The sequence below is a fragment of the Ammospiza caudacuta genome, chromosome 11 (genome assembly GCF_027887145.1).
Source record: "Ammospiza caudacuta isolate bAmmCau1 chromosome 11, bAmmCau1.pri, whole genome shotgun sequence".
Classification (NCBI taxonomy): domain Eukaryota; kingdom Metazoa; phylum Chordata; class Aves; order Passeriformes; family Passerellidae; genus Ammospiza; species Ammospiza caudacuta.
In genome coordinates this window covers 19,930,702-19,952,459 of record NC_080603.1, presented here as the reverse complement: position 1 = coordinate 19,952,459, position 21,758 = coordinate 19,930,702, and the positions used below count along the sequence as shown (strand labels likewise).

Sequence of the window (21,758 nt, the reverse complement as noted above, 5' to 3'; positions counted from 1 at the left end):
CTGCACTGGCTGTGTGCAGCCAAGCTGTGCAGACTGAGCAGGCAGGGAACCTCCTGCTGGGAGTTTGAATGTTTTGGTACAGATTCAGTGCAGCAAAGTCAGTCTAGAAACAGCCATGTCACAGAGAGAGAGAAAAATAAATGCCAAGCTGCTGAGTCTCTTCAGGGCTGAGCTCATGTTGCTGTGTGAGGAATCAGTTCTGGATAAAACAAGTGCCTACCCTTACCTGCAGTGAAACCCATCACAAGTGTCTGGATTGCTGCCTCCTAAATGTGATCTGCAGATTGTGCTCATCATCATCACATGATACAGAAACAGCTGCTTAAACCCTCTAATCCAATGCATGAACAGAAGCAGCCAAGGAAAGAACAAAATGGAGAAAAATCAAAACAAACATTCCAAGTTATGCTTAATCTTTATTTGGCAGTAAATAAAAATCATAGTGGCAATATTCTACAAGATGATCACTGGAATTTAATTATTTGCTAGGTGACCACAGGATTGGAAGGAAAACTGTAAAGTATTAAAATATGCTTTTAATACACTGATCATCCAAAGTCATTGCTTTTTCACCAGGTTTTTTTCTGCACTGCAGACAAGGCTGCACAATTATAAAAGCAGATCAGAGAATTCCCCATGTACTGTATATTGATTCAGAAATGAGATTTCAGGTAAGGCTCCATTTACACATGGATTTAACTACAGGCTTGGGATCACTGCAGCATCTGATTGCTCCTTTCTGCAGTATAGAACAGATTATTTAATTGAATTAACTTATCAAAACTTCACGTGATAACAGAACTTCACATTAACTGAATAATGAAAAAACTTTCAAAGTTTGCAACAATTAAAACATTTTTTCTTTCCCTTGTTTCCCTAAGGTCATGGCTAAATAAGTTAAATTTATGGCAAATTATCAGTATGCTTAGTCTGAGAATTGTTTTTCTTTGCATATCCAAAAGCCTACAAATCTTTCCTTCTGAAACCCTGCAGATACAAAAAAAATCTATTATTCTTGGTATTCTTATTTCATGTTGTTATAAAGACTGTGGTGTATTTCATTCCAGCCAATAAGAAGTACACTAGAACATGAACAATATGGTAACAGTAACAAAGATTTTGAAGTCAGTATTGTATTTTGGCACACTAAGTATTAAATAAGCTTATATTTCTGTGTTACTACTTCATGTTTAAAGTTAAAATGGCATTTTTTGAAAGCAGTCACATTTTAACTTTGATTAGTGTAGCAAATAAATGTATTTTAGAAATGTTTTGCATCACATATTTTGAGGTATATTAAAGTAATTTTTGAAATGCAAATTTTCACAACTCATTGAGGTAAATAGGAAAAACAGATGCACCAGAAATGACTGAGTGGGATTCTGGGCTAAGGAACAATCCTAAATTCCCTAATAAGGCAAAAACATAAGATACAAACAGGAATTTTGCCAGAAAATAGAAAAACTGTATTTCAGATTTCCTTCAAATCAATCCTCACATATGTAAGGGGAAAAAGGCATCTGTGAATAAGAAGAACCCAACCTGTCTATACCTTGTAGTCTTTATTAACCTCTCTGAACCTTTCAGAGCTTCACATCTTCTTCCAGTCCTTTCCTCAAGCAAACAACCACTGGACAACAATCACATAGGTCCACAAGTTATAAATACGATTACAGTATAGTGATACCCAAATTTCAGTGAAGTCAGCATAATTTACAGTCAAACTACGCAGGAAGTTCAGAGGAAACCAATCCTCCAATCATACAAAACAGTTTGCTGAAAACATGAAGAAATCTTCTTCCAGGAGAAAATCAGCAAAGTAGAAAAAATAAAATGCACCTTCCTTGAATTTTACTTTGACTCTGCCTCTTCATCCACAAATTCAACGAGTGGAGCGTGCCTGTTGGCCTGGGCACCTTCTTGGAAATTGACCTTTTTAATCACTCCTGCCTTGGGAGCCCTGATGGTGTGCTGCACAGAAACACAGCCAGAGTGAGCAGCAGACAACTCAGGGGCTTCCCTCCCCTCCTTCTCCCTCCAGCAAATGCCACCATTACTGCTTGCTCCAAATGGAACTGAACACACTTAGTTCCTTCCTCTGACATTTTTTATTTTAAACCTTCTTTGAAACATTCCTAGTCCACTTCTGAGTTTTGTTTTCTCATGAATATTTGATGAGTATACTGGGGAGAAAAATGCTATAGAATACATTTATATGAATTATCATCATCATAGGAATGATCATCAGTATGAACAGCTGACTTATTTTACCTCACTAATACTTTCTGTTGTTGTAATAAATACCAAACAGAAATAACACACTATTAATCCAAAATGTTAATCGGAGAGCAGATTTGTTCCCTTAAGAGCAATCTGCAGATTTACTAAAGATATTTCTGTTTTCTGGCCAGGAGGGGTCTTTAGTGGGCAGATATTTGGCAAAATGCAGATGAAACAGAAATACAGCTACTAATGACAGTAAAGGAACAGCATGCTCACACACAAGCCCCAGCTGGTCTGCTTGTCATTGTACCAGGTCAGTTTGATATCGTAGCTTTGCCTCTTGGTACTTTTCTACATAGGATTAGCATCAAAACATTTAAGATCAGATATTAAATCCTCACATCTAAGGACTCTCTAAGTAATAACCTGCTTTTTAAATTTTACATTTTATATTTCAATAGCACTTTAAAAAATAACTCAGATGTTAGTCTGGATATCAGCTGAAGAGACACAAACACATTTAGCATCCAACTGCAAAGAAGTTTGTGTGTAGGTTTTTGGTGCACACAGTTTTATTTAATAGAATTTGAGTGTAATTAAAAAAAGAACATGATAAGAGAAAGGCAGATTTTCTCAACAGTGTTAGTTCTACTGCCACAAACAGGTTTATTTTAAACTAATAGTCAAACTAAACCAGTTCAGGCTACAGAAACTGTAATTCAAGCAATCTGAGCCACAGTCAAGCGCTGTGACAAGATAAGATTCAGTCCTCTGAATGCTGTGTGGATAACTGCACAGAATCTTTAGTGTGCTCCTCATAAAACTTCATGTAAATATTATTATTATTAATTAAAGGATTATACACAAGAAGAATCCTGTGTATATTTACAAAGTCCCCATTAACTAAATCTCTGCTGGAAGTAACTGCAGACATCCATGTGCCTGGATCACAACCAGGGAGCAAGAGACACCAAGACAGTTTTGTGCTAGAAAAGTCAAAGGACAGGAGGGGACAGAAGGCCTGACACCACCACCCAAATGCATGTTAAACCAGCTGCAAAATACCATGGATTATATAATCATCATTTGTTAGTAAAATAACAGCAAATATAATCCTCTGAAATCCAGTCAGACACAACACTGATGTCACAGCAGATGAAGTGATACTGACAGCTGCAAGCTGCACTCCACACTGAACTTCAATAATGCAATCAAAAATTATTAAATTTTGAACAGATTTTTATTTCCTCAGTAATTAAAACCTTTATATGTCACTTACCTCCATTTTCATAGCTATCATAACCATTAGAGGGTCTCCAATCTGCACCTTATCCCCTGCCTTCACAAACACCTGCAATTCAGGAGAAAATTGGGGGAGAAATCATTTATGCCTGTACCATTCAAGATCAGCTGGATCTTGACTAACACAATGCACAGAGGGAGGGAGGTTTTGCAAAATAGGTTCATATTATTTATTTTTGTTGGTCTGGGTACCTGAGTTCTCTAGATAGGGAATAGTTCTAGATAGATCTCCTAGAGGGAAGGCAGAGCCTACAGAAAGAGGGTCAGTACCAGATGACAGGGTGACCAGGAAGCCATTTATCTGTCAAAGAAGAAACACTACAGGAGATGATGTATAGTCTAATCTTTCTGGGCTTCAGCAATTCTATTTTGAGAAAAGTGCAGAACCTCTTCCTGAAGCCAGTCCCTAAAGTCTTTAAAACAACATCCAGAAAGAAGATGGCAGGAGTCACCTCATTTTTCAACAATTACTCTGATTTGGAGTGTTCATTCAGGATGTCAGAGATCCATGTTCCATATACTCCATCCTTTATGTCTTTTTATTAGTGGTTGAATCTTTCAACCACTAAACTCTCCAGAAAAATCTCTTTCTGTGGAAACTTTGTCACTGTACAGAGAACGCATAAGACTTCCTGAGCTAAAGAAAATTAAATCAATTCACAGCTTAACAAAAGAGGCATTTCTGAGGATTTCTTCTTTTCCAAGTGCATCTCACTCTCATGTTAGATGAAATTATTCAAACAGCCCATAGCACTTCAGGGAGCTTTGACTGGGGAAGTAATTAAGATGAAGAAAAATCTAGTTAAGCAGTAGCATTAGTTCAGGTCTTCCAGAGCTCTAGAGAAAGAATGGAAGCCTTAAAAAGACATGGGTGGCTGCTGAAAACTCAGAGTAAACAAAGCTTTTTTCCAATCAGAAGCCACACAACACTGACATTACTGTCCCCAGCACAGTAATGGCAGTACATTTTCCTGGCAGTACAGAAGCACTATTTCTGGCAGAGTAAATCTGAATATACTGGAGAATTCAGGTCCCATGCTGTTATAATTACCTTCTCTACTGTGCCCGTCATGGGTGCCACAGCTCCACCTTGTTCTGCCCCTGAACTCACTGCAGACAAGTATTTGGGCACAGGGAGGCCAATCTGAGCACTGCCTTCCTACAAAAGAAAATCCAGGACAGGTGAGTTAACAACATGAGATAACAGCAGCAGTGTATGGGCTGACAGAGAGAAAGAACAGCTCCAGCCTTAGGCAAAGCAGTCAGCTCTGAGGGTGGCACACCCTGGAGTCAGGGCTGCACTGGGACTGTGATGTCACTGCTCTGCCAGTGCCTGAGGCTTAGGAAGTCACACTGAAGGTGACACCTGCTGCTGCAAGGACCAGCAAGGAAGGAACAACCCCTGGGACAAAGCAGCTCCACGTGGATCTTTGTACAAAGCCTGTATTTGTACCTTCCCTGTTCCTGCATCAGCAGTGCAGAAGGTTGTGGAAATGCATAAAGGCTGTTTGTAACAAGCAGGAGACACGTTGGCATCTCCACTGCCAGCCACTGCCAATGAATCCTTCACAATTTACAATAAAATTCATTCAGTGCTAAATTTAGTCAAAATTTCTCACTCTTACTCAAAATTCCTTAAGTCCTCTCAGAGTTGCTTCCCAGAGTCTCTCAAAGACTCAATACCCTCCACATCCTTCCCATGCCCTAAAGTCCTGTGATTTCTTCTCTATCACTCACCCCAGACTCCTCTCTGATACCACAGGACCACTGAGCTCTGCAATTCCAGCATGGGGTTATTTTGTCCTCATCACTGGAGCAACAAAGTTTTTGCTGCATTCTGCTGAAAGTCTTAAGGGGCTCAGTGCTAGAGGTTAATTACTGAAACTAATAATTTATTTATTTAATTACATTGAGTTACTTTAAGGCTTTGGAATTTTTTAACTGTAAATAAAAAATTACAACCTAATAATGCAAGTTAGAGTACCTTTTCTTTCAAATGTCACTTGCATATATACAATACATATAATGCCATGGTAACTCAAAATTGCATACTTTAACATTAGCTAAAGTTATCCTTCCTCAGACCAATACTGATTTATTTCTTGTCGTATAATTTAAAAATTGCAATTGAAATTAAAACACCAGCTACAAGACCTTTCAAATATTTGTTGGTTTGAAGCACTCGCTACTGTTCTGTAACAAACTTAAAATACCTGACAAATTTAGTATTTTGTGTTCCCCCCTCCTAAACCATCATTTCCAAACCCTCATTTCCTCACCAGCTGTATTTTAACTTTCTAAAAGTAATTCTTTTTCTCACTCACTGCAAGCAATGAATTTCTAATTAGAACAATAATCCAACAGATATCAAAACTTAATAGGTCTAAGTAAGAAACTGAAATTGTTCTTCTCTTTCACATTCTGTTGCAATTTATATTGTTCATTTATATGGCTAAAATTCCAAAATTTTCAATTTGTGATAATAAAGAAAGGAACATTACCGGGAAGAACAGATAAATGGTGTTGTCCAAAATGACCAACTTAGACTTAGACACTGTTCCATTTACTGAAGACCTCAAGCAAAGTGAATCACCTTCTTTCAAGATCTCTCCAGAAATCAGGAACGTTTTATCTTGAATCTGAAAGTGAAATGCTTTTATAAGGACAAAGGTTAACCCTTTATGAGCAGTAAATCAAAAGATTGTATTTGTACCCTCATAACTTGTGATTCTGCATAGGCAACTCTGGAATTAAAAAAACATTTCTAAACCTTATGTAACCTTTACTTTTCAGTTAAGAGACTGTTCTGTATCCAATAAAAATAGCTCAGCAAATTATCTAATATATTCACTCAGGACTTTCTTGAGCATTCATCCATTCTGGGTGCCAAATCTGAGAGAATAAGACATTCAACTACAGGGGATATTGAACACCCAGCCAAACACAATTTCCTTAAGCCAACAACTGGAGACTCACATGTGCACACAAAATTATCTACAACTAAGGCATCTTGAGCTGTTTACTACAGGAGCTCTAGAGCATGGACAAAGAAGCCAATTCTAGGGGGCATAATTCAATTATCTAACCAGAAGATTCCTCAGCTCATTTGGTAATCACTCTCCAACTTCCATCTTCAAAATAAAATGTTATCTTGCAGATAATGCTCTAGAAAGCTTTTATTTATCCCACAGGAGATCCATTCTCATGCAAAGAATAGAGCAGGAGTCCTGTGGAAAAAAAGTCTTTTTAAATGCAGATTTAAATCTAACTCCCCAGGTTTTAAACAGACAAATTCAACAAGGAAAATAAAGAAAAAGACCTTTAAGTACTGAAAATACCAACACTTCTCTTAGCCTTGTCAGAAACATTTTGATAGCTCTTCCATGCCAATCCAGCACCTAGCACAGATAATTTCAGGTCAAAGTAACAGTATATAGCAATGGATACAAGCAAACTAAAAACAGAATCCTGCTTCTGTAATCATCAAGCAACTTTAGCAACAATTAATATTAAGAGAAATCTACAAGAAACTGATTCTTTTATCTAATGAAGTAGCTGAAAAAATTGTACTGGTACCTGCATTTTGTATGACCCATCTTGATTGTAACTTACAGCTACATCCACAACTGTTCAATAAAACAAAACATACATGTGTGAGTAGATTTCACTGGAGTATCTAGAGAATGATGACATATAAACTCTATCAAGGCTTTCTTGATAAAAATGAGGCCCACCAACACTAAGATAACAACAATTTTCAGACTAGCTTACTACACACTGCAGAATTCCTACTGAATTCCAGACAATTTTTCTTTCAAAGATGAACATCTGAAATCATGTATCTAAAATCTATATTATCTGGACAGAAAACAAGTTTGTGAGGGGAGGAAGTACTCCTTGCACAACAAAAAGGAGTTCAAAAAAAGTAAATGGCATTCTTCTCTTTTTAAAATCTCAACCTCATTCATTTAAATGATGAACATGAATTAGTAGTCATTTCAATTTGGTTTACATGTCCTCAGGATCTAACAGTGTGGATTAAACATGCAATTCTGTGAATTCCCAGCTTACAATGCATAAAACTCATACTGATTCTATGCTGTTTCTTAGCCTGAATTTTCAAACACCAGTTAAAATAACTTCATCCATCAAATACCTCCCTTCCCTCCACAGACTTTTTTATTAACTTACTGTTTTCCCCATCCAGCAGAGACAGTTTTCTAGTGTAACATATATTTATTCTTCTACCAGTGCTGGATGCAAATGGTGAGAATTTATCTAAAACACAAAATACACAGATATGTTATTTTTCATTCAACTTCAGCAAAACACAATACTTAGAACTTAGGCCTTAAAATCATTGTCCTACTCTTACTAACTCCATATTGATGTATTTATATTGCACAGAAAAGACTGGGGAACTACTGTAGTCAGAGAGAGTGACAATTCCTTGATCTCCAACACTGAATAAATTGATGCTGTGTGACCTACAGAAAACATGACACTGAGAAGGGCACTGGCTGTTTTCCACGAACACATCCCTGAACAGGACTGGAGAGCATCAGAATTCAACTACACCAGAGCAAGTCCTGATTAACCTTTAGGTGAAGGCTCCATTAAACCTCCACTGCTCTCCCATTCAGAGCAGAGGTAGTTTTGTCTGAAGACCCTGGCCAGCTGTAGGAATAACAGAGGCAGAAGGTCACTGCTTGTGCTTACCAAGAGCAAAGAGCTCAGTGTGCCACTGACAATGAATCCCCAAGGTCTTCCAGGCAGTGCCTGTCTGAAGGGCTTTGGAAGTACTCTGGACATCACAGTGGTGACACACTCCCTATCTGACCCTTAACAAAAGTTATAGTCTGCCCTGTATGCAAATACCTGGGAGATGCCAGAACACAGAACCCTGAGCAGGCACAAAGTAGGGCAAAGAAAGAACATCCAAATTAAGAAACTGCACACGAACTCATAAAATAAAACAATACAAAACAATGATCCTTACCATCTGACTGATCTCTGAAAGCATCTGTTAGCATCTTCTCTTTCAGTATGAGCCCTAGAGCTGCCTGACACATAACTTCATGTGGAGTTGCCTTTTTGGCTGGAAATAGTGCATCATGGTGTTGAGGAATGAAATTAGTGTGCACATTTCCAGCCTCAAACTGTGGGTGTCCTGACAGGCTCAGTAAGAAATCAATATTAGTGCTTAATCCTACAATCTGTAAAGAAACAGAACAGAAGCATATTGCCAAACTGAGTTATGACTACACAGCTTTCTGCTCCCAAAATTTATCAATAAAATGTAATTAATTCAACTAGTCTGTTTTACTATCAATAAAACCACTGAGTGTAAAAAGACAAAAAACCAAAACAAAACCCAAAAGCTGCTTTCTCAAAAGCATTCTATTTTCTAAATGTTGCCTTTGTCCGCTGTGAAATTGAGCAAATTTTCCTGGAAACAGTAACAGGAGGTAAATTTCAGAAAAAACTCTACTTTTGGAAAATTGTGCTCTGAGTATTTAAAAGAACATTCCTAACTTAACAAGGGCTTGTTATTAAAAATGAGTTACAATAGTTTCAGTATCCCATATTTGATCTTTTAATAGTAAAAAGTAGGAACAGGGACTTCTGTAAGTTTACTAGATACTATCCATTTCTTATAGTGCAAAATACCTAATGAAACAATATTATTTTAGAGAAATCAGTGAAACTGGTAACCATGTTATGCTGTCAACATTTACTGACAGTAATAAGAAAATTCTGGAAAAACTAAGAGAATTCTTTTATCTCTTTCTCTTGCAGTAAATTTCATTTTTATCTAAAGCATAAGGGGCCCAACACTATCACTACCTCAGGCACATGAACATGACGTTCATGTTGTTGATTTAAAAATGTAAATTCGTTCTGCACAAGTAATATTCAGTCTCACCTCAAGCCAAACCTCCTGAATTCCACTTTTGAAAACAGTTATAATACCTGCAGTTTTCATAGGGGAAAAAACGGAATGTTTCTTAAAAAGAACTGACAGCATATTTCTTTACTACAAATATAGTCTAAAAACTTAATTCTTTTAATAAATTAAAAATTAGAATCAAACGTTGTCTGACACAAATTCCACTAAAGAAACCGTTTAAGTCTGAGCAAGCTCACAGTACAATTGAAAATGTTGTTTAGCCTTGCCTTTCTACGAAGTCCCAGGTGCATATTCCAACTGAAGATACCACAAACTTAAAAATCTATGTGTAAAACTGGGCTTCACACTTATTTTCACTCACTCCACCAATGAAAACAGTTTGCAAACTGGGAAAAAATACAACTTCTGCAAACAACTAAAGGATTTGAAATGCAGTAGCAATGCAGGCTCCCTTTTGGAAGCCACTTTTGTTTTACTGCAGTATTTTCTGCATGCTTTTGTGGCTCAAGCTGTGGTACCACACTTACATTGTACTGGTGCAAGCTGTAGCGCAGCTTTCTGAGCGCTGCCTGTCGGTCCTCAGCCCACACCACCAGCTTGGCAATCATGGGGTCATAATGCACAGAAACCTCATCACCTGGAACATGGCAATAAACAAAAATGCTCTAACATGCAACCAGGTATTTACGAAAGTTGGTAATGCAAAGTACTGGGCACCACATGGCATCCAATACGGGCACAATTCATGGCCACATTTCTCTCAAGATTAAAATTGCTTAAGGACATGATGATGTGACCTGGCATTTCAATTTCAAGGACAATTTCAGCACAGACTTTTTATAAATTTTATAAATACATTTATAAATTTTTGTAGAGATAACATGACTCAAATTCAATTTTCTTATTGTAAACACAATGCAGGATTTCTAAACAGTGAGAAAAATATCACCACCATGAGCCAGTGGACATTAATTTCGGTACAGATAAAGAAGACGTAAATAAAATATTTGGTGATTGACCAAAAGTACATGGAAAATGATAAGGATGAATAATTCTGTAGGGATTTGTCTTTAAAGCAACACTCTTTTAGACAAACTTATTCAGGCCAGAGAGGGAAATGCTTACAAAGATAAGTTCTTGATGTTAATTATTTCTTCTTCCATCACTGCCTTCAGTTTTACCTTGCCTGACTCCGGTCTCTATCCTGGTGAAACGATCTGCTGGGGGGGTGGACAAGTGCAACAGGGGCCCAGCTCCTGGCATAAAGTTATTATTAGGGTCCTCAGCATATATTCTAGCTTCAAATGCATGGCCCTGGAGCAGGATCTCTTCCTGCAGTAGAGGAATCTTCTCTCCTGCAGCAACCTGAAAACAATAGGTTTTTTCTTTAATGCAGGGTCAATATTCTGGGATGCTGATATACGAAATATTAACTGTATTTCTTCTGAATTTGAAGAATTAGGAAGCACATTTTAAAAAGCACAAGGAGAAAAACACTGCCACGACCACTGAACCCATCCACCTTGTTTTTCTCTTCCAGTGTTGTTTCATCCCCGCTCTAACTCAGGATTCAATTCTCAATTTCCATGCCCAGGTAAGGAAGACAAATGTTCCTTCTTTTTGCATCAGCATTGCCATTTTAATTTTCTTTCTGATTACACTTCCCCACCCTTAATCTCACACTACTTAAGCTGCTGTCCTCACTTTTGGATTTATGCAAACAGAATTGGGGTTTATTTCAAGTTCCCTAATATACCCAAAACTTCCTGTGATCACTCAAATGTGTGAATAATGTCTGCAAATTGGGTGTGTGAGGAAATCCACTGCTCCAGTCCACCCCACTGTACAGCTATTTCAGAATGTGGCTATACTGGTATAACACCAGACACAGGTTTTTGTGAGGATTTTTTCCTCCTACAGCCTGATGCAAGAATGACTTTTGGGTCACAGATCCATTTCAATTGAGTTTTAGAAACCTTACAACATAGCAAAGGAAAGATCAGGACCCCACTTTCTCCCACTTTCCACACTGTCTGTTAATGTCTCTAAATTCATTTTAAAAATGTTTCCTCTCTACACAGCTGGTTGAAATTCAGAGCACCTACACAATGCTCTACATCCAATACAGCAATGTGAGATGTTCCTGTGGAGCAAAGGAAACTCTACCCTGTCAGCTGAGCAGGAGATGAGGATCTGGAAACCCATCTCACAGGCAGTGTCACACAGCACTCAGGAGCAACTCTCCATGTAAAATCAATTAACACTCACCCTGAGCTGCCATTCCACCAGGTCTGTTCCAGTGATCATCTCTGTAACTGGGTGCTCCACTTGCAGCCTGGTATTCATCTCCATGAAGTAAAAATTATGTTGGGAGTCCATAATAAATTCAACTGTTCCTGAAGTATTTAACAAAAGGACAATTCACCTAAGAGCATCTTAGGTGTCCATTTATGGAAAAGACATCCAAGACACTTAATTCAACTATGCCAAGACTACTATTTCTCAATCAGACACAGTGAATTTCATTAAATTCTATATAAATAATCTAAAAAAGGGTCACAGATCTCACAAGAGATCTGAAAACAGAAGAGTTGTTTCCTTGTACATTTACATAACCTTTGCTTAGTAGCCATTCTCTACAGTAAGAGCTGCATTTCATTAGCACTTTAAAAAGTGCATCAAGACTCTTTGAAAGTATCCTGAATATTCATAGGGCATGTAAATTTTTTAAATAAATATCTAAAGAAAGTAGTGAGAAAATAAAGTTACAAATAATTTCAGGAGGTTATTTTTCATCTGGGAAATTGTGTGGACTTTAAAGTGAGTTGTGATTTTCTTTTAAAGACTACTGTTTGCATATAAAGTATCACCCTTTCTATGCTAAAAGAAAAATTATTTTCCCCTTACTCAGCTCAAATTTACTAATTCATAATGCTCACTTTCCAACAACAGTTGAGTTGACCAAATTATCTGCCCTGAAATTTTTTTTCCTTCTATCCTTCAGCTGCCACTGGTCTTGAGTTCAGGTATGCTAATTTAAATCTGTAATTACATCCGAATTAACTACATAATTGCTTGCTTAAACCTCAAAAATTTGAGGGATGTGTGTCACACTTGAAAACAACCAGATGCCATTTGCTTGAGACTTAAATCTGACTACATTAAAAGCTGCACCTCCCCAGGCTCACCTGCTCCCACATAATTCACTGCTTTGGCTGCTTTGACAGCAGCTTCTCCAAGTCTCCTTCGAACCTCTGGACTAATTCCTGGCTGTAAATAATAATAATAATAATAATAATAAGATTACAAACCTATTGTAAAGTTTGGTGATATAAAACCTGGTACACATGAATATTGAACAGAATTAACAACTGCAGTGAAACCCTGATCTATGTTACATTGAAATCTACATAATTCTTCTTTGAGAATCACTTTCCTAAAGAATGTAGGTTTTTTTTTTCAATTAGAACATCTTCAGCAGCAAAAGTAAAACAGGTTTGAGAATTACAAATAAATTATTACCCACTACATACATTCAGTGGGGGGTAGCAATTACTATAAAAACATGGCAGTTTATAAAAAATATTAACAATTTTCTGCTCACCCCTGGTGCCTCCTCAATGATTTTCTGATGCCTCCTTTGCACACTGCAATCTCTTTCAAACAAATACACTGCATTGCCATGCTGGTCACCAAATACCTGGACTTCAACATGCCTGCTCCATAAAAATAAATGTTTTAATGTATTTTAATGCCCCAAACAGACTTCAAACTTGCAATTTTAATAGGATTTCTTATAAGTTTAAGTGTCTGCCCTTAAATAAATGCCAAAAATGTAAAGTGAGGCTGGTATTATGCAGGATTTTATTGTTTTAGACTTACTAAATCTTCTAAATGAAAGAGGATTCCTAATACCAACTACTGCAGTGAAATCTCATTGATTGTAGGATAAGCAAGACATATCTGAAGGCTGCTGCTTCTTTCTTAGTTATTATAACAAAAGTAAAACCACTTCACTATTAATTTGATAATGATTATTTCCCTCATAATTTATTGTGCAGCAATTCACAAGAGACAGCAGCAGTCCTGGCTCAGGAATAACATTGCTCACTTCAAAACATCATTTCAAATGACAACTATGAGGTGGCAGATATTTATTCTATGTATAAACCTAATAAAAATACATGACCATTCTGACAATCCCCTGATCCTGGAAAAAGAAATTCCCCAGCAATGGGATTTTGTCATGTCCACCTGACAGCATAAACAGACCCTCAATTTCTTTGGAATAAATGCTTTCCCTATAGTGATGGTTCAAGGAAGAACAGATGTAAAGTACAAGAGTGTCAAACAGACCTCTGAGACATTCTTTATAAAAAATAAATTAGTTCAGTTTCACATGAGCTAAAGACACCTACTTCTGTTTGAAACATTGAAGTAAAGGAAGGTTAAATAACTAGTTTGGGACACCTGAGGGCAGCAGAAACACCATCACAGCTTGACTAAGGTCTACAGTTTGAATATTATATTGATTGGTTTCCTAGATGTAAATCAATTTTAGACATCTCACTGCCACATTTCCCAAGCAGTAGCATTTTAATTCCTGTCATTCAAAACAAAGCCACTACAAGAAATTCAATAAATTATAAACAATTTTGACCAAATTAACAAGTTTCATAGTGCAAATCAGACATACAAAACCAATTTTAATCCCACAACTAAGCTGGTTATGTTTATTTAACTAAACTAAGCTATTTATGTTTATTTAAGTAGAATAAACATTACAGTATTTATATTGAAACGTGTTTCTCACCTTGGATTATCTACAAATTTCTCAATCAGCATTGCATCATCATTAAAAGACTTCTTTGCTTCTCTCCTTGCTGATTCTAGTTGGTCCAGAAACTCCTTTTCTGAATGAGCAATCCTCATGCCCTAAAATACAAGAACCAAGCTTATCTAAATAGCTAAAAATGCACAATGAAAAACCTTGTTGCACACAAAGAGTGAGAAATTAGCTTAAAAATAATATGTTTTTTCTTTCTTTCATAAACTTTAGCAGAACTGTGTATCAGCTTCCAGTAAGATAATCCAACTAAGTCTCACTGAAAGTGTCACAAGAAGTGTAAAAAATAGATATTATCACTCCACTGATATGAGTGAGCACAAAATTAAATTTTGTCCTCAAATATTATAGAAATTTTCCAAGGCTGGCAGAGAAAAACTGATTTTCTACAAAATAAATCTAGTTATTTTGGAAATAACTAAAATTTTCTGTATGTAATTTTTATAGACATTTATTTCAGAACAAAATGTGATTTAGACTGGGAGTTCACCACTCATTGAAAAATATCTAGACACAAAATGGTATTTCTGATCACTTCTTATGCAACATTTAAAACTGTCAGCAAAGGAAGTCACAGAAGCCATCACAGAGTAACAATTTAAAGTCATCTCATTTTGCACAAATCCACAGCAAAACTTATCTGTTCATGTGAATTACTGGAGATCCATTGAAACCAACAAAACTCTTCCAGTTTATTCCAGCTACTTATCTTCTGCATATCAAAGGGAAATGAGATTTCATAGTGCTAGACTGGCCATTAATAAATTTTAGCACAAAGTACTTTTCCATTTTTTGTTTTCTTTTAGAATACTGAGTTTCAGATCCTGAGCCATGGTAACTTTACAGCACAGGATGAACAGAGGAGTTCCTTACCTTTCCTCCACCCCCACGGACAGCTTTAATCATTACTGGGTATCCAATTCTCCTGGCATGTTCCCTTAGACACTGATCAGACTGATCTTCTCCATGATAACCTTCAACAACAGGAACGCCAGCAGCAGACATTATAGCTTTGGAAGTGCTTTGACAGAACAGTTTTATATTTAGAATGATAAAAATATTTTTTTCTTACTTTAAGCTCCAACCTGTCTAATGCTCCCAATGTTAATTCTCTCCATGAAAACAGTTCCACAGTAGACCTCAACAGGACTACTTGCATAGTGGTCACACAGCATTGGACTGTAATTCAGCACATGCTTCCAACAAACATTTTTGTTTCTCTAGCAGGATTACACTTGAATCTGACTGGTTTTTCCACATTATATATGCCAAAATTTAACAATTTCAAATTAAAACACTACAATATTGAAAGTTGTACAAAGGCAAAACTTTTCATTACACAGGCTACATTCACACCACACATAAAACACTCAAGCATAACAACTCTAATTTCCAAAATGCATGCAAAGCTCGTTAAATTACTGAGGCAATTTATTCTCACATTATGAGGTGATAAAGTTAATTCTCTCTAACTATGATTATACAGTTCTTGCGTCAGTAATAACTTCATTTCCATATTCTTGATTTACACTTCATACCTTTAAAGTCTTTCTTTGATCTAAGAAACTAAGAATAAGATTCTCTGTGATGAATTAAACTTATAATTTTACATGAGCCACAATAACCCTGATGATTTGGTGCTTCTTTTCCACTGCTCTTTTGACCCTTCCAATCTGACTGCTGAACCTTTATCTACACTACACTGCAATGCTTCAATTCTGGAAAAGTAGAATGATTTAATTACTAAAATCCCAATAACTGAACAATCTTGACTGTTTATGGCCCTAAATGAATCTATAAACATGGAGTTAATTCCTTTGAAGAAAACTGTAAAAATATAATGCAAATTGACAGAATAAAACAATTACAGAGCAACAACTGGTCATCTGTTAACAAAATCAGCTTTGCCAGGCTGTAAATTGTATAAACAAGTAATACATCAGAAATAGATACCTTTTAATACCCATATCTCTGATAGCAGATGAAGGAGGACCTATGAAGATGATTCCCTGCTGCTTACACAGCTCTGCAAACTCTGTGTTTTCTGAGAGGAAACCATAACCTGGATGAATAGCCTAAAACAGAAAAATGTAACCAGCCTGTTTTTTGTATCAGTTTAGCTTAGAAAACTCAGAAATTTCATAGCTCATTAAGGAAAAGCAAGATGAGCAAAAATAAAGAACTAAAGACATGAAAGTAACAGAAAATATAAGGCCCTGATCTCCTTACCTGTGCTGCTGAGACCTTGGCCACCTGCAGTATTTTCTCCATGGCCAAGTAACTCTGCTGTGAGGGTGGTGGACCAATGCAATATGCTTCATCTGCCTGTTTTACAAAAAATACATGCAACAGAGACTGGTTACTAGCAAATTTAAATGAGTTTCTGAGCTAATTACATCACTTATCAGACTGCAGTTTAAATCACTGCCTTTCCTCATGGAGAGGCTCAACTGGGTGAAACAAATTCTGACTTTTTCCCCAGAATCACAGTCTATTCTCTAAGTCCTGGCTGTCCAGAGTCAGAGAGCCAAACTTGAATGCACTTCTTGTAAAGATATCAGGTATTGAGACAGAGACCAGGCAAACTTCCCACCCATTCAAGGAAAACTTGGCAGTGGTCTACAGCAGTGAGAATCAACTTTGCATCAGCACCCAAATCTGCTTTACCCATGGAACTTATCAATGAAGAATACTGTTATGAATGAACATCAGCCACAAATTTAATGAATATACTTCACCATTGCTACGTGCATGGAATTCCTGTCTGCTTCACTATAAACTGCCACAGACTTCACCCCCATTTTCTTGGCGGTTCTCATCACCCTGCAGGCGATTTCTCCTCGGTTTGCAATGAGGATCTTCCCTATGCTGTGACCTCCTGTTTGAAAGGATGAAGCACAGTAAGAAACCAAGCCACACAAACATTCCTGGAAACAAAGCAACTTTAAAATTCTGGTTTCTTTTACATTATTTATAAAGTTTATGCATTTCTTCAATAATGGAAAAAGCATGCTTCATCCAAAATCATTTTCAAGCTGCTCTTCGAATTCTTAACTCAGAGTCTTTATGCAGAAGTATCTTTAAGCCATTTTTTTTCTTTTTCAGAATTCAAGAAATATAGCCTTACCCTAAAAAAGACCACTTCAACATAACAGCTGATGCTTATAGTTGTGCTATGTACCCTTTGGACTAACTAGGAAACAATCAAAACTGTTGTGTCCCCCACAACAGCAGTGATTGACATATGAAGAGCACTGTTCCCCCTTGATACACAGTGACAAAGAAATAAAAAGCTATCAATTTTCATTGTTTTGGTTTTTTAATCAGTGACTTACAAACGTCTATAAACTATCACAACAGCAGCCACAACTTGATAGAAGTATAAGGCCAGCACTGACAGAGACTTCTCAGTGAGAACTAAATAGCTTTAAACTAAACAATAAAATGAAAAGAGATATCTCAATTCTCAAACGTAACTTTTTAGATAGCATAATCACAGAGTGAGTTTAAATAAACTTGCTAAACCCCTTCATGCTCCTTCTTATATTGTTTAAATACCATTATGCCTATAAAACAATTCTCAGAGACTCTGCAACTTGCGTATCAGAAAAGGACTCAGAGGAAAACACCACAAAAAATAAATAGTTGTCATTAATTTCCATATACCTAATTATTATAGGTAAAATTATACAAAATATTGTTTAAACATTAAAGATGATTTCTCTTTGGTTAGCTAACAGGAACACACAGGTTCCTGTTTCCAGAAACTGTGAAGATACTGAATATTTATTTAAAAACTCTGCAGTTTTTCATCAACTAATACTCTAAAACCATCCACACTGCATAGCAATTTAAGCTAGTAGTTAAAGAAGTGAAATTCCATACCTATTGTTGAGGCCCATTTCACAAATATTCGTACTTGGTTCCATTGCCTGTGCAATTATAAAGGGACAGAAGTGTTACAAGTGAGTGTGAACACGTGGCAACTGAGCTAATTTTATTTTCAGGTGAGAGAAGGACAGCACTGAAACTTCTGATACATCTATTGACACAGAACACACTCAGGTGTAACAAGGGAAGTTGCTCAAACTTCACCAGATCTCACCCTAAGTATTTTCACTTGGGACACAATAAAAATTATCCCCATGCTGTTTTAGTAGCACTCAAACAGAAATAATCAAGGAGTTTTCTTAAAACAAACAAGCAAAAAACCTCTTTTGGGTGGACAGAATAGCCAACAACTCACATTTATTTATTACAGAGAGGCCAACTCATGAAGTATTTGGGAAAGAAGACGAGAGCAAACATAAAACAAAAAAGCTTAAAAAGGCAATAGGAGCTGCTTTCGTACAGCAAAGGTGCAAGAGAAAACAATGTGAAAGAGCAAGAGTGAGCTATGGACACTTTTAGAAATGGAAAGTTCAACTTCAGATGATTAATGCTGACTAAATGAGATAACGGCAGTGAAGTGACTGGATAGAGCGGTGAGAGCAAACTCCTGGAACTGTTTTAATTAGCATATAAAACAAAGTCGGAATTTTGGATCAAGTCCAGCATTCTTTAAGCGTTATCGGACGAAAAGACACGGGACGTCCTCGACACCACACAAGCAGAGCTCGGCTGTAACAGAGGAGGAATCTGTGCATGTATTAAACACTGAATACACAGCTGTCATGGTCACCTCCCTGCGCACAGCCTGCGGACCGACCCCGGGGCAGCTTCGTGGCACCCGCAGCAGCTGCCACAACCATTCGTAGGGCCCACGAGGGTTTATTTGCTCTTCCTTCCCCCAGAGCAGCCCGGGCTCCCTGTGTGTCCCCTCACGCCCCGCAGAGCCCCCTCCCCTCCTGCCCGGGCAGCGGGCTCCGTGCTCGCTGCGGGCAGCTCCCTGCGGCTCCTCAGGCCGCCCCCGGCCCGCACCCACGGCTGCCCCCGGCCCGGCCGCCCCTGCCCTCGCTCGGGGCCGCTCGGGCCTCCCCCGGCCCGCACTCACAGCCGGCGCAGCGCCCCGAGGCAGCCGCGGCCCCGCTCGGCCGCCGCCAGCGCCATGTTGGGGAGCGCGGGCGGCAGCGGGGAAAGCCCTCAGGGGGAGGGAGGGAGCGGGCGGAGGGAGCGCGTCACCGGGAGGAGAGCCGGACACGGCCGGGGCCCGCTCGGGGAGAGCCGCGGAAATGGCTGTCGGGGGCGGGGCTGGGCGGCACCGAGGAACGGCGCCGAGAGGGCCGACGGAATAAACTTCATTTTAATGTGAAACGATGCGTGTCGCTGAAGGGTTGTCGGCCCTGTGGGTGCACGGGCTCAGCTGAGCGTGCTCCTTCAGGAATAATATTGGGGTTGTAATGGGACAGCGATACACCAAGGTGAGGGTGCTTGGGAAGGGCGTGGGCATCCTCGGGTACCTCAACATCCCCAGGTCCGGCATCAAAACCGCCTCGGGCAGCAGGAGGTCACAGAGCGGGGGGATCAGAAAGCGTCAGAATCTATTCTGCTCCCTCAGGCTTTGGAGCTTTGCAAGCCACAGAAGATTTGGGTTGGAAGGGAGCTTTAAGCTCATGATATTACATTACTCTCCCTTGAGCAGGGACATCTTCCAGCAGCCCAGGTTGTGCCAACCCCATCCAACCTGGCCTTGGGTGCTTCCAGGGATGGGGCATCCACAGCTGCTCTGGGCAGCCTGTGCCAGGGCCTCAGCACCCTCACAGGGAAGGATTTGTTCCCAATATTTATCAGTTTAAGGCCCAGCCCACTCCAGTGCGGAGCCTTGCTAAATCTGCCCGGCCCCAGCACAGTCAAAACAAGTATTTCCAGTTGTTGATTACAAAAAGCAAAGCTGCTGTGCTTTTTCACTACAGGAATACACAAGCTATCAATTGTAGTAGTGGCAGTGTTTAGTGTCTTAAGTGTTCTCCATACTCTGAAGCATTTTCTTACATGAAGAGCATCTTCAGTATGCAGGCAGTCTCTGCTTGCTCCACTCTTGCTATTTTTACTTTGCCATGGTGACCCCTCACACCAGTGACTGGAAGGTTCAAGTAGGTTAAACAGACACGGGATCAGCTTGGGGAAATCATCCCTTGGCCCTGACTGCAAGAGGGATCAGCACTTGCTCTAAGGATGAGATTTTAAAAACTAAATTATTAAGTGAAACTTCCACTTTTCCATAATCCATTCACTCCAATCTTCTTCAACATAAGATGCTGACAGTGTAGATCCTACTTTTGCCTTTCGTAATCCAGATTTTTAAAAGGTCATGTTTAATTTGTCTCTAAACACAAGATGGCAGCATTTTATGTAGTTTAACTGTTGGACATTGGGGAGAGCTACAGATATTTTACAGTACATAAATCAGAGGTGGCAGAGGAGGCTTTTAGCAATAGAACTAATGGAAGTGGCAAACTCATTTGCATTGCAAATCTGCTCTTGGTGGAGGCATCCTGCCAGCAGGGCCTTTAGGGCTTGCTTGCAAAGTCAAGAGGGATCACCAGACTGTACATGCAGATGTTTGAAAGTACAGTGTAATAAAGCTTAAATGCAGAAATAATAATTTCCTCAGTGATACCAGTTATATGTTTGATGTGCACATCCACAGTCAGAAGCACTCAGGTGAACCTACCAATGTAGTGGACAGGTTGGATTGGCAACGTTTTTTAAAAAAATGTTATTGTGGAAGCTGGGCATATTTTAAAAGATGCTTTGATTAATAATTTGAGTCGTTTTCTCATAACAATTTTTCCCATGAGCAGGTTGTGAAAAATGTAATGTGAAATATTAATTCATTTTCCTGATGACAAAAATATTTCATTTTATTAATTCATTTAATTTAAAAATTAAATTTATTTAAAATAAAATGTATTTTTATTTATTTTTTATTTATTTAAAATAAAAATTAATTCATTTTCCTGATGACAAAAAAAAACATTCCTTGGTAAAATGAGGTTAAACATTGGCTGGACTCAGGATTCATAATCTTCAAACATTTTTGTGATATAAGAAAGCCTCAGTAAAACTGAGGTTCTAAACCAAGATCAGCACCTCTAATAAACACACATATCCTGACTCTCATTGAGTCCGGATATCCTGACCTTCCTTTTTCCCAACAGCCATTTCTTTTGTTTCTGCATGTTGGAAATGCTCCTATCTGAAATTGTGAAGAAATAGCTAAGAATCTGAGTCAATTAGTTTATAATTTTATAAAGTACTTGGGATCTACCAATTCCATAGGCAGTAAGGCTCACAGAAAAAGAGAAACATGTTTTGTGACATTTTGTGGCTGGCTGGGGAAGCCCGGATGCTGCTGAAAGCCCAGCAGTGTTATGTTGCTGTGGCAGATAAACTTCAGACCCACATCCCCCGCCTTGTTGGCATGCAATGGCCACAGCCCTGGACGTGAGGAAAAAAGTGTCCAAGTCTTGTCACCTTAGTCACAAAGGGTTAACTCCAAGAAATCTTTCTCTTCTCATGCTTGTTATTTTGTTC

At 38.3% G+C, this 21,758-nt stretch overlaps 1 protein-coding gene across 1 annotated transcript; it reads right to left on the bottom strand.

The window, feature by feature from the left end:
• Nucleotides 1–403: 403 nt before the first annotated feature.
• Nucleotides 404–19,358, bottom strand: MCCC1 (methylcrotonyl-CoA carboxylase subunit 1). Its single transcript, XM_058811926.1, has 19 exons — nucleotides 19,276–19,358; nucleotides 18,168–18,214; nucleotides 17,021–17,160; nucleotides 16,512–16,607; nucleotides 16,236–16,357; nucleotides 15,156–15,303; nucleotides 14,250–14,371; nucleotides 13,041–13,152; nucleotides 12,625–12,706; nucleotides 11,705–11,832; nucleotides 10,618–10,801; nucleotides 9,964–10,073; nucleotides 8,525–8,741; nucleotides 7,717–7,803; nucleotides 7,102–7,151; nucleotides 6,027–6,164; nucleotides 4,577–4,684; nucleotides 3,503–3,574; nucleotides 404–1,971 (listed from the first exon to the last, which is right to left on the bottom strand). Exons 1-19 carry the CDS (start codon nucleotides 19,329–19,331, stop codon nucleotides 1,852–1,854), a joined length of 2,139 nt encoding a protein of 712 aa, XP_058667909.1. The 5' UTR covers nucleotides 19,332–19,358; the 3' UTR covers nucleotides 404–1,851.
• Nucleotides 19,359–21,758: the final 2,400 nt, after the last annotated feature.

Excerpts from the sequence above, each read along its gene's own strand:
- MCCC1 (XM_058811926.1), bottom strand. The coding sequence starts at position 19,331 with ATGGCGCTGGCGGCGGCCGAGCGGGGCCGCGGCTGCCTCGGGGCGCTG. Across the intron at positions 18,215-19,275 it reads CTCGGGGCGCTGCGCCGGCT|GCAATGGAACCAAGTACGAA; the intron begins GTGAGTGCGGGC and ends ATAATTGCACAG. Across the intron at positions 11,833-12,624 it reads AGTGAATTATGTGGGAGCAG|GAACAGTTGAATTTATTATG; the intron begins GTGAGCCTGGGG and ends TAAATACTTCAG.